Genomic DNA, 13,657 nt, shown 5'->3' with positions numbered 1-13,657 from the left:
ATGTCTTCATCAGAAGTATAATGATGTTCCTGCAAATCGTCTTCCATTATCAGGAACAGATGGCAGTCAGACGGTTCTAAATCTGGACTGTATGGAGGAAGCCGTGTGGTGGTAAGATTCAGTCTCTGAAGTTCTGCTGTGGTGGCACGCGAAGTGTGTGGTTTGGCATTGTCATGCTGCAGGAAAACATTTCCCTTTCCCTTTTGGACCCTTGTTAGCCATCGTTTCAGAGTTCGCAGTGTTGTGATGTAACACTCTGAATTTATCGTTGTTACACGATCGAGGAAATCAACATGGATAACACCATCTGCATTCCAGAACACTGTGGCCATGGTTTTTCCAGCTGAGGGCTACGCCTTGAATTTCTTTTTCTGGGGTGAGTCTTTGTGTCGATATCCCATAGACTGACATTTCATCTCTGGGTCATAATGGTGTACCCACGTTTCGTCTCCTGTCACGACTGAATGGAGAAAGGCGTCATCTTCATTCTTGTAATGCGAGAGGAGTTCCTGGCAAATTTCAAGTCTGTGTGCTTTCATTTCAGGGGTCAGCATCAGGGGTACCCATCATGCACAGGTCTTCCGATAGCCAAGCAAAGCAATAATGTGATCCACACGTTCTTGTGAAATGCTGACTGTGCTTGCAATTTCTTTCTGAGTGATATGACAATCGTCCTGAATCGATCTGTCAACATTTTGCTTGTGAAACTCAGTGGTTGCTGTCACAGGACGTCCAACTCCTTGTTTGTCACACAGGTCAGATGTTGCCGTCTCAATATCTTTAAACGTACTGGATCTGAGCTAAGGGGGTGGGGAGGGGGGGGGGGGGAATTCTCCATATTGAAGAATGCCTCTTCCATGTAACACATGAAAAGGAGGACTTATGACAGGAACCTGCTGATCCAAAAGAAGTCTTCCCGGTTTGTTTGTAGGTCTGGCCCTCAAAGAAGAAGTGGTTATGGGGAAGGGGGAAGCTGGTTAGGTGACAATAAATGAGGTTTTCAAAAGATTTTCAGGAAGCTGTTGGGAGGAGTAGCGTTCTAGGACTGTGAGGATAAGGGATGTTAGTGCAAAGCAAGGTCACAAAGATTGTCCAGGTGGGAAGGGGGGGGGGGATGAATTTGATACATTCCAAGAAGTGATTGGTATCTTTTATGTAATATGGGAAGCTCTGTATGATGAGTTGGAGATGAAGATCAACCAGGCCTGAGATCTGTTCTGTGGGAGCTTTACAGTCATCTACTATGGGGTGGCTGGATATGGCTGGTTTTGCATATTTTGTGACGTATTTATAGACAATTTGGATGCATAGATCAGAAAGGATAAGGAGTTCTAGTGAAGCAGCTGTGAATCCTTGTCAGGAGGCAACAGTTTTACAGACTTTCTGTATTGCAGTCTGGTTGGAGGGAATGGAGTCATGAGGAACACTTTTATATGTCGAAGTGCCCAAGGGCTGACGATACAACTCTGTAACATACGTCTCATGGTCAAGTATAAAAGTAGCAGAGACTTTATCTGCAGGAAAAACGATGATGGTGTGTCTGCTTTCAGTTCATGGGTAGTTCGAGACACAGTTTGCATAAGATTTGGTGTTCCAGTCCCCCCCCCCCCCCCCTCAAGGAAGAACTGAGAAGCAGTGCTAGAAGTGAGGAATTCCTGGAATACTTGGATAGAGTGTTTTGGGGGAGAGAAGGAGGGTCCCTTTGGGATTTGGGTTAGATCTGTTCTGGACAGGGTTCAATGGGCACTACATTGATTGTGGGTTAGGATTGTGTGGTGAAATGTCTTTTCCAGTTGATGTTACGGGTGGATGAGAGGAAATCTTTATCTAGGACACTGTGACTGAAATTGAATGTGGAACAGAAGGTTAGCCCTTCGGCTCAAGATCAGCGATGGGTCTGAATGAGAGGTTAAGGAATGAATGAGGGCTGTAGCTGCGAGATGTTGGAGTTTCATTAGGGTTATGATTGTGCTTAGGGATGTGGGGGAGGGAGGGGGGGGGGGCAGATATGCCAGGATTGGGTTGGCAAGTAAGGAGCCAGGCACGTCTTGCTGGCTGGGAAGATGGTGAGCAGTTGGTGCAGTGCTAATGATGGAAGATGTGAGAGGAAAATTGTGTGTGTGTGTGTGTGTGTGTGTGTGTGTGTGTGTGTGTGTGTGTAAGTACGTGCCTGTGTGTGTAGGCGGGGTCACCATTTTTGAGATATTCAACAGACTGCACAGTTTCTTTAGGTAGTATGAGGCTTATTGTTCAAGTTTGTGGCTCATTTCATGGACCTTATATTGAGTGTGCTGGCACATCCAGGGGTTGGGGATTCTAGACAGCTGTTGAGAGTGGTGGTTAGCAAAGACAATGTAAAAGTGTTGGTCAAGGACAAGGTGCTTACAGGCTTAGGTATGCTTAGTCTTGAATTTAAGGAGGGACTGGTGGAAGGGTGTTTTGCAAATAGAGAAGGGTACATTTAATATGAGGCCTTTGGGAGCAAAACCAAAGGTTACGTAAGACTGGAGGAAAGATATGAAGAATGGTTCTTTGGCTATGGCAAGAGCAAGTTTGCAGGAGAAATGTAGGTATTGAAGTATAGGGTTAATGAACATGATGAGAATGAGGAAAAGATGACTCAGGAAGAAATAAATATATTGTAACAAAAGGATACTTGCGCTACATCGTCATTGATGTTGCCTGCCTGCACTAATGAACGCCAGTAACATGTATTTGGGTACATGTATTTTGAAATGTAGTAGAAATCCGGAATTTTTTCATTGTTCCCTCGTTTCTTATCGTTTCTTTGTTGTGTCCTTAAGGGGACCACACCCTGCCTATCTAATCCATGATAATTTAGGCAAGTATTTGACCCATTTCTGAAAAAAACTATTTGATGCAGGACCTTAATATTTTTACTGTACGTTACATGATGATAATAGAGTCAACTGCACTAAAATCTACTTTATCCATTTTATAGTTTTTAAGAAATACTTTTTTAAATTTATTAACAAAAAACATTAATTTTTTTCCAGCAGAAAATATTTTTTGTGAACTTCCTAATGAGGGAATATTAATGAATGTAGTACCAGAGATGGCTTTTTATGTTATGCAGAGCCTCAGAAAAATTTATTCATTTATCTATGATAGTTTCTGATATAATGGGGCATATGTACTGAAAATTTTAGTTTGCGGAAAATTGACTTTAAAGAAAAAACCTTGCGAAATTTGTTACCTACAGTTAATTAAAACTGTCCTACTGCCCTTCTTTGGCCTCTAGCAGGTTTTCCAGCTTCTTTTTCACCTTCCTGGATGTTTGTCTTGCGTTCTTGGCCATATTAGATGCAGACCTGTCTGCATCGGCTATCTTCATTTTATCGCAATGTTGCAGCTCAGTGACCATATTTTCACCAGGATTAATTCCCAGCTTTTTCAATACCCAACACTTTCCAATATTACCACAAATGAATGTAATAACAGCATCATTAACTCCTAGTTTCATTGTATGCATGCCTACAAATACAGTTTTAGGAAGCGGTTCCACATTATGCTGTTGAAACATTCATTTGGGTTCTGTGTCTGCCCATGTAGACATTTCCTTAAAATGTCAGGATGAGCCAAGTCTCTGAAAATAGGTTTAATTGTTGTAATAACAGCAGGAAGAGAATGCTGGTGAGAATAAGATTCTCGAGTTGCCTGAGCTCTATTGTATTTGCACCACGAATTTTTCTTCTGATGGACACAATCCATGACATGGCTTATCATCAGTAAAGGACTCGTGGAAGAATACGGCCCAAACATCTCTCTTCATTGCCTCCAGATTTTCTTTATTTCTCCTAATTGCCTGCCCAAAGTATACCTGCAAGTTTTCTATTTCAGTTTTAGTTAACCAACCCTGTCCGGTCAACAATTTTCCATCTTCTAATTTTTTTCCTCTCATATCAAGAGTTAATTTTTCTCAGCCTTGTTCCCAAACGTTTTTGAACATGGCTTACACATTCTATTTTGATAATAATGGCATCTCCATATGGCTTAGAGTTCCCCACATTGTTGTATGCCTTACTGTCACCATCACCCAAAAATTTGGTGTACCGTACGCCCCTTGTTTCTACGGAGCGATGAAATATTTGTTGTACTCCATGAACTTCCATATCACCACCTGTTCCTCTAAAATTAGCCACACAGTTGTGATCTTTATGTTCATTGACTTTACAACATTTGCAATATTTAGACATTATCTCCACATCTAACACTTTACCAGTGTCTACACTCATGACAGTCACTACTCCATTCAGAGAAGTATGTCCTCTTTTCTGCCAACTTCTATCAAGTGCAACTGCAATATTCAAACAACCATAATTTTCTTCCACTGCTTCCCTAGCAGCCAGTTTCATGCTTTCCTCACTGACCTCATACACAGCTTTGTCTAATATTGCAGTCAGTTTTTCAAATTTATTTGGTGGTTGGTGCAAGTTCATCACTGACCAAAATGTTCTCCCTGCAGTCATGCCCTTGCCAATGGATCGTAAGGCATAAACTAATCTAGTATTGATTTCATAAGGGCCACTAGCATCTGGTTTTGAAGAACTCATAAATGAAATCACAGCCAAGCATTTAGTGCAAATTAAATCCAGAAATCACAGCTGAGCATTTAGTGCAAATTAAATCCAGAGCAATTGCTAGGCCTTTTCTCCGACTGGCACTCTCACAAATTTTCACACTCTGTGACTCACCACACTCGATAAATTGTACAAGTTTAGAAATTAGATCTGATAATATTCTGAAATTTATAATAATGTTACTGCACCCCTTGTCGCTTACAGTTAATTCATTGTAACTCTCTTGAAATGGTGATAGCTTCTTTGATGACGCATTTGTTGAATAATTACAATTAGAAGCATTGTTGCCAGGCGATATAACATCTTGTATAGAAAGCCTTCTAAACTTGTTTCCTCTAAATTGTCGTTTCTTGAAAATGCCTTTACGTTTCTTCATCTTCAATAAACACAACAAAACACACATAAACAAGCACTGCAAATGTAAGTATAACAATTACTCTAAATACTTGAACAAAACTAACCGCGTGTTTGAAAGCATGTTGTTTACAAACAGCACAAACAAAAGAATACCGACTGTTGCATTCCAACATTAGCCAACACAGTAGGAAGAAAAAAAAAAATCCCTAACGTGCAATGTAGGGGATATAAGATCTAAAATACATGCAGAAAAGTGGGTGACAGAAAAGTGGGCGTGGTACATAAGCACACGTGGTAGAAAAGTGCTCTTTAAATGCTCAAACAAAATTTTTTTTCAGCAAAATCGTTTTCAGAGTACTTAGATAAAATCTTAATCTATCGAAATATGATGAAAACCAAAAATCGATTTTTTTCAACCCGAACCACAGTGTGGTCCCCTTAAGCTTAAGACCCTGACATTTATTTTTCAGCCTGAGGTTTCCTCTTTAACCCTACATTTGCTCTTGTTTGTGTGGGAGTGCATATGCCAATCTTCACTGTGGCTTATTGTATTGGTCAACTGTACTGATTTTATCTGCATAGATGGCTATTGTTCTGTTCACTCCCGTTACCTATTCACTCAGTATGTTGAACCATGTCATGTGGGACATTCTAAATTTCTTACCATTTACAAATTGTTGAGGCTTTTTGCCTCTGCTCCTGAGCATCTGTGAACCAATGATTGTACTCGTCAGCTGTGTCCAATGATCAACATACTTCCTGAATTTATTCTTTGTTTTGCACCTGTTAACACATGTAGAATGTGTATGGGGAAATTGTTGACCATTGCTCCACCTCATTTGGCATCTGTCATAGACATAACTAAGTCATCCATCAATGTAGCAAACATTGTCAAATAATATAGACATGAGCTGAAGCAACTGTGTTTGATAATAGCTGTTCAAAATTTTCATGTTGATTACTGCTTGCACTGTGAAGGACCAGCAAGCATCAAGAATTTGCACTTGAACTTCTCACAAGTTATTGCACTTTGGATTTCTGCTTCGATTTATACCAGTCACTCAGCAGCAGCACATGTCGCCCATAAACCCATTCTGTTCTTGGCTTGTCTACAGCTGAAGTTACTCAGAAAATACTGTATTTAAGACCACAGTTTGTCAGCAAACATGAGGTATTTGCTGAGACTTTCTGGCTGAAACAACACAAAAAACAGAGAGCAGAACAGAAGAATTACACCGAATAAAATAATTCAGATTGTAGCAATAGACATAATTCTCATAGCACGGTGCTCTTTAGAAGCTCACTCTAACCCCTATCCTCTATATTCACAGCAGAAGCAATGTAACTGCAATTCTCACTATTGCCGGTACCCCATCCTCCTCACCCACAATGACAGATTTTAAGATGTTACTCTTTCACTTATAGCTCATTGTACCTTTCCTTCACATGTTCAGTCTTTGATGCTTTTTGTGAAGTATCAACATAGGTGGAAACATGTCTTAACTTTTCATCATGTGCAGCACATATGAACAACTCTGTGGTCATTCACAGGGACTATCCAGGAAGCAGTCTCCATTTTCATGCAGTGTGGGAAGTAGGTCATTGTGCTTAGTGCTGCAATAGAGAGAAAGCCACATTGTTTCTTGTTTGTCTGTACATCCATCGAACATAAGTGTTCCAATTGAAAATCCCACCAAATAAGAAATCATTTCTTTAATGTCGTATTTAGTGGCAAAAAATCTCAATTAATTGTCAGATATGTCCTGTGTAAGTGAACTATGTGATCAGGAATGTGGTGTTGTCAATGGTATAATTTGTTTAAGAATGGAAGGACAAATGTTCATGATGATGACAAGAGTGGCTGTCCATCTGTACTGAGCAACAAATTGATATAGAAAAATTCATAAAAAGCTGAAGTTTCAGTTGTCAGATAACTTTCTGCAGATTTCTGTGTGTGTTTTGCATGTTACTAAGCAATTAAGATACCACAAGTTCAGCACTCAATGGGTTCCAGTACCATTCAGAGAACCACAAAACTTAACTAATGACCACTTCTCTGAACATTCTTTCCCATTAGACTGCAGAATGAGAAGGCCTACCAAACAGAACTGAGACCAGTGACAAGACATGGGGTTTAGATGCTAATGCAAAGGAAAGCTGCATTCAATGGTCTGGAGTATTACCACCTCAACCTACAAACCAAAAAAAGCACATTTTCTGTACACCCTGTCAGTGTCCAATTTGCAAGTGTACAGAAACCTTTTGTCTTGCTCTGCTCTTGTTTTCTCTTTCAAATGCTATCATCAGCAGGAATTGTGCTACAACCAGCTATCTCTTAACACAATACTGTAAGACTTTCTCCAAATATTTTTATCTATAAAACTTTGGGAGCAACAAGTTTAAAATAAAATAACTCTACAAAAACAGAAGATGCCAAATCACAAGAGAAGGAAGGTGTTACGATATTCATACCTCAATATGTGCACTTAATTGCTTAATGTGTTGTATGAAGAGGAAAATTCACTGGAAAAAACTATAAAATTACACAGAAACAGAATGGCTTGCCAGTACTTACCTTTAGGGGATGAGATTCTAAGTACTGTCAGTTATACGTTCCACTGATCATCTGAATGACATAAAGATCATTTTTCCCCTCTAGTGTTGCAGATATGATACTCAATGTTCTTCTCAATTTCTGATGGATTATTTACACCAAATTTCTTCAGCAAATACATGTACTGAGATGGTGTCCTTAAAATGCCTAGCTCCTTGAAGAGGTAGCTACATGATGTCCGTGGATGAACACCACATATTATTTACTGCTTACTTTTGTGCAATCAATACTTCCTTTCTAAGAGGTGAGTTACCCCAGAAAATTACTCCATAAGCAAAACCCAATAACCTCAAAAATACTGAACCTCGACAAAATACAGAGAAGAGGCTGTACTGGAAGTGGGAAAATTAGAAGACTAAATCATTCTTTTCTAATTATAATAAAAAAATTCATAACGTTGTTGAATACTTTACCTGTCTCTTCCTCGTTTATCTCTGTCATCTCTATTTTTTCTTCTCTTTTCCTCCTCTTCCTTTTCTTTCTCCCTCTCTCTTATTTCTCGCAAATCTGCAACAATGTCAGCATTTATCAGCATAAGTTACAAGACAGATATTTCACAGTGGACACTTCACTTACCCCTTATCCATGACTTACATAATCCTCAGGCAAAATAATAGGTAAACAGTTACAAAAATTAATAAATATAAACAAAAAAAGTAAGTTTATCTCCAGTTAAAATTCAATTACAGACATTTTTCAAGTCTTGTTCTTATCACAATGAAATTTGTAGCCTACTGTGTCACACATTAAAGCTTTGTGGTGAAGCAGACCCCTAATCCAACCATTTGTTTTCTGTGGATAATGCTCTACCAACTGGGCCAGCTGAGTATGTCTCATAGCCTAAAACAAAGATTAATTTGCATGTCCTTCACTTCCAGTCTTTCAAATTCATATATGCTCTTTCATATCTTGTTGGAGTAGTGAAGAATATATATGAAGATGGTATCTGTTCTTTCGGACATGTGTAATGGGCAGGGGCACTACGAATATAGTGCAGGACAATAAGTTGGGAATGTGGGTCTCACAGGAGGTGTGCCAGAGGTAAGTCCCTGCAATTGCACTACCCTCAGTGTCCTCAGTGGCTCAGATGGATACAGCGTCTGCCATTTAAGAAGGAGATCCAGGGTTCGAGTCCTAGCCGGGGCACACATTTTCAACTGCTCTCGTTGGCGTGTATCAATGCCTGTATGCAGCTAAGGGTATTCATTTCACTGTAATGATTTAATTGTAATTTCATTCGTAGTGAAGAATAACGACATAGGTATTTGTCCGAGACATGACCCAACAAATGGGTTCACTATTTTTGATTCTCAGTGTGGCTTCAGCTGCCAGAGGCTGCAGTCTTGTGTGTTGGAGAGGGGGGAGGGGGGGGGGGGGGCTATCTGCGACTCAGTATCTCTGCTATATAGTGAGTGGCAACTTTCCTTTTCATAATATTGTTTGATTCTCATTTGCACTTCAGCCTGAAAACCACCCACAGCACCTTAGATCAACAGGCTGCTGCTTCTGGAATAATTGCTACTGTTGTATGTCAACACTCACATCTCAATATATCAGCAATTTCCTACTCTCAATTTTCTCTCTTTCCATTTTAAACTAACCCCGAGTAACAAGTTCATTTCCATGGCCATTATCTGCAGCAAGCACAGAAATATTAGTTTTGTAAATAAAACAGGGAGAGACATAAAGTGAACACAAAGTTGTTACAACTTTAAATAACATTTTTCAGTAAAATATCTACAACTAGTGACAGAAGACTAACAATAGTCTCCAGCAATTAGTGCAAACAATATGAAAATTTTGAAAAAAAAAAAAAAATTCGTAACCTGGAAACAAGCTTATGTTTCAAAAATGGAGTTGTAGTGTTGCCTCCAGCATGTGACCAGATGAGATGAAATGCAGATACCAACTAAAAACGCAAACAAAACTGCATCATTCACGATTCCACTGAAGATGCCCTAAAGGAAAAGGGAAAATGCATCTGGAAAAAAATAAAATACGCTGCAGCAAGAAAAGGCGGTTTTTATTTACAAAACAAATATAACATCGAGCAGCTAATAAGTCCCAGCTATCCAGGAAATTATCACACTTCTGTCCCTTATATTAACTTAACTGCATCAATTCACGCAACATGATATACAACAAATCTGTTAATATGGTTGGTTCAATAATTTGATTCCTCTTGATCCCAACATTAGGAAAGTCTTTTGATTCAACTTCTGGTGTACTAACCAAGCACAAGCAAATGTTCAGGAACAAATTCAAGATCAGTCTTGCAACTAGGAATGTTTGCAGACAGCAGGTAATCTGCATTCAAATCATATTGAACTATAATATCTGAAAATCCTGAGAAAGCTCTCATTTCATCTGCTCTACTAAATGTACTGTGTTAATGGTTGCATACTAAAGGCTGCATAAATAAAAATCTCTTGTACAAACTGGGGCCCCCATTTTGAGAACAATTACCTTTACCAGATTATCTGTACAATGTCAAATCAACTTCGCACTTCTCTTTCTCCCACTTTTATATTATATACATACAAATATATACATTATACATTATATACATACAAATGATATTCACAAACTTCAGCAACTTGTAGAGGACATGTTGAGGAACAAATTTTAGGTATAAATCACTCTCTGTAAACATCATACAATGGTGTCATAGACTGTTGAAGTTTTAGGGGCCAACATCTGTCTCTAGGTCACCCTTTAGGCAGCACCATGTACACTGACAAACTGTGAGCACACCTTCCCACAACAGATCTGACAGCATTCAGAAAATAAGATGCTGACCAACAAGTCCACTCCTGTCACAACAACAGTATGCACACAAATTTTCATTTCCGGTTAATTGGGTGGTCTAGTGGCAGGTGTGGGCTCTTATACTTCTGACTATCTGTAGCATTGGAGGATAATGTTTCCAGACAGGGATTACTAGCCTCATTTTCTGCTCAAAACACCTCGTAAAATACTTCAATGTTGTTGGTTATCATTTTGTTACACCCTGTACATCTTACAGTTCACTACCTCTATAAACACAGACTGTGTTCTCTAAACTTTTTTTCTGTGGCACTTTCTGTGCAAACTTCTGTCCTTAATGACCCATGCTAACTTTCAAAATATACTGCAACACTTCACTCTTGTCCTTCTTCCTTTCCCCATATACTCTGGTACTTTGTCTCACATTCTCTCCAACATTCTGCAAAGAGTGATCACAGAATACAATATCATTAACTGATAACATGAACAAGGGACAAATGGCTTTTGGGATGATTCTGTATATGCAGCCCTGTAGCATCTAACGATTGCACAACATAGTTGGTCATAAGTTGACAAAGACAGGAAACGGATTTTTCAGTATTTGATAGAGGACACATTACAAGGGCCTCTTCTTCATGTTTAGATGTGTGAAATGTATGCAAGTTGCTACAGTTAGGAGTTAACCAGTATTAGTATCAACTAAGGCTCTAACAACCAACTGATATCCAAGGTGAAAGCTAGATATGGCAACTCATATGTGCAAACACACTGCTGTGGATGAATACAGCACCGATCAAGCCCACAACATTCACAAAAAGCATGTTCTATACACCCAAGTGGCATTCATAATGGGCTATGGCAGAAATAGCCAGAGCATCATCTGGGATTCAGTGTACATTCAGCAGTACATTCATTCCAACAATCAATTTGGAAAACCACAGTTTTGTTAGTGGCATGTATCATTAGATATCCTGTGAAACATTATTAAATGCCTTCTCTGAAAATTGCCTAGAACAGATAGTTCGGAACTCCACTAATAATGGAAATGTATTGGACCTAATAGCAACAAACAGATCTGGCCTCTTTGAGGATGTCCACATCGAAACTGGTATCAGCAATCATAATGCAGCTGTGGTAACAATGATTACCAAAGTACAAAGAGCAATTAAAACAAACAGATAAATATATATGTTCAGTAAATGAGATAGAAAATCAACAGAGATATACCTCAATGAGGAACTTGAAATTTTCTGCACAGAGCAGGAGCACATAAGCATCTATAGCTCAAGTTTAAATAAATAGTTGACTATGCACTGGACAGATATGTACCCACTACAACAGTTCATAACCAGAGGCAAATCCATTGTATACAGTCAGCATAAAGGAACTTAAAAAGATACAGAGACTACTGCATAATAGGTGTAAAATAAAGCACAGGACTATAGATAGAGAGATGCTGAATGAAACACATTTGGCAGTCAACAGGGAACTGCACGAAGCCTCCAGTCACTACCATAGCAGAATACTGTCAAATGATCTTTCACAAAAGCCAAAGAAATTCTGGTCATATGTAAAGCCTGTGTTTTGGCACCAAAGTTAAGATTCCAGTCCCTAACAAATGAGACAGGAACAGAAATTGAGTGTAGCAAAGCAAAATCTGAAATGCTTAGCTCTATTTTCAAATGTTCCTTTACAAAGGAAAACTCAAGAGAATTCCACAGTTTAATCCTCTAACCACTGAAGAGATGAGTGGAATCAGTGATCATGTCAGTGGTGTTGAGAACCAGCTGAAATCATTAAAATTGAACAAAGCTCCTGGGCCCGATGGAATCCCTATCAGCTTCTATACTGAATTTGCAGCCGAGGTAGTCTCTCTTCTAACTATAATCTTTCTAAATATAATCCATCACTGATCCCTGAAACATTAAGCCATGCACACTAGTTGGAAGTAAGTACAGGTAACATCTGTTTAATGAAGGGTAGTAGACGTGATCCACAAAACTACTGTCAATTATCTTTGACAACTATTTGTTGTAGAATCTTAGAAAATATTGTGAGTTCAAACGAAATGAGGTATCTTGAACAGAATAACCTCCTCCATGCCAGCCAGCATAGTTTCCGAAAATATTGATCATGTCAAACCCAACTCACACTTCTCACATGACATACTGAAAGCTTTGGGTCAAGGTTGTCAGGTAGATGTGGTATTTCTTGACTTCCAAAAAGCATTTGACTCAGTATCACACCTATACTTATTGTCTGAAGTTTGATCATATAAGGTATGAAGTGAAAATTATGACTAGATTAAGGACTTTTTGACCGGGAGGGCACAGCATGTTATCTTGGATGGAGAGTCGTCGTCATCTTCAGGTGTGCCCCAGGGAAGTGTGTTGGGATCCTTGCTGTTCATGTTGTACATTAATGACATTGCAGGTAACATTAATAGTAACCTCAGACCTTTTGCAGATGATGCAGTTATCTATAATGAAGTACTGTCTGAAAGAAGCTGTATAAATATTGTCAGATCTTTGTAAGTGGAGAAAAGATTGGCAACTTGCCTTAAATGTTCAGGAATGTAAACTGTGCACTTCACAGAATGGAAGAAAGAAAGAAAAAAAAAAAACTTAGTATCCTATGACTACAATATCAATGAGCCATAGTTAGAATTGGCCAACTTGTACAAATACCTGAATGTAAACCTTTGTAGGGATATGAAACGGAATGACCACATAGGCTCTATTGTGGATAAAGCAGGTAGTAGCATTATTGGTAAATACTGGGGAAGTGCAATCAACCTACGAAGGAGACTGCTGACAAACCATTTGTGGGACTTGTTCTAGAATAATGGGCAAGTATGTGGGAGCCGGAATATACAACTCCCTATGTATTGCTCACACAGGGATCGTGAGGAAAGAGGAAAATAATTACAGCAGGCACAGAGGCATTCAAACAATCATTATTCCTTTGCTCCATACGTGAATGATATGGGAAGAAACTCTAACAACAGGTACAAGAGGATGTACCCTCTGCCATGCACTTTGCAGTTGTTTGCGAAGTATGGGTGTAAGTTTAAATGTAGTAAAATCTGACTGGAAGTGACCACGAGGCTAGGGGTCCCTCTTTCATGTAGTCCAAGATACAGGTCATTTGTGGCAGATGTATTGCGTAGTACAAATTTACATAGTTTGAATCTTGACCTCTCATGTTTACGCATAAACTAAATGTAACTGATATTGTTCCAAATACAACCATAGGGATTTTATTTTTCAAAGATACCAATGCACTTAATCATCATGCACATACTGTGAAAGAATGGTTT

The 13,657-nt window shown here is 39.0% G+C and overlaps 1 protein-coding gene across 4 annotated transcripts in view; it reads right to left on the bottom strand.

The window, feature by feature from the left end:
• LOC124795007 (splicing factor 45) overlaps positions 1 to 13,657 on the bottom strand; it is a 96,824-nt gene that overhangs the window by 74,413 nt on the left and 8,754 nt on the right. For all 4 annotated transcript variants that reach the window (XM_047258767.1, XM_047258769.1, XM_047258768.1 and 1 more), the window contains one exon: positions 7,986 to 8,079. In XM_047258767.1, coding sequence (XP_047114723.1) covers positions 7,986 to 8,079 — 94 coding nt within the window. The remainder of the gene's footprint in view (positions 1 to 7,985; positions 8,080 to 13,657) is intronic.

Source organism: Schistocerca piceifrons, chromosome 4, assembly GCF_021461385.2.
Source record: "Schistocerca piceifrons isolate TAMUIC-IGC-003096 chromosome 4, iqSchPice1.1, whole genome shotgun sequence".
Classification (NCBI taxonomy): domain Eukaryota; kingdom Metazoa; phylum Arthropoda; class Insecta; order Orthoptera; family Acrididae; genus Schistocerca; species Schistocerca piceifrons.
This window is presented reverse-complemented; position numbering and strand designations above follow the sequence as displayed.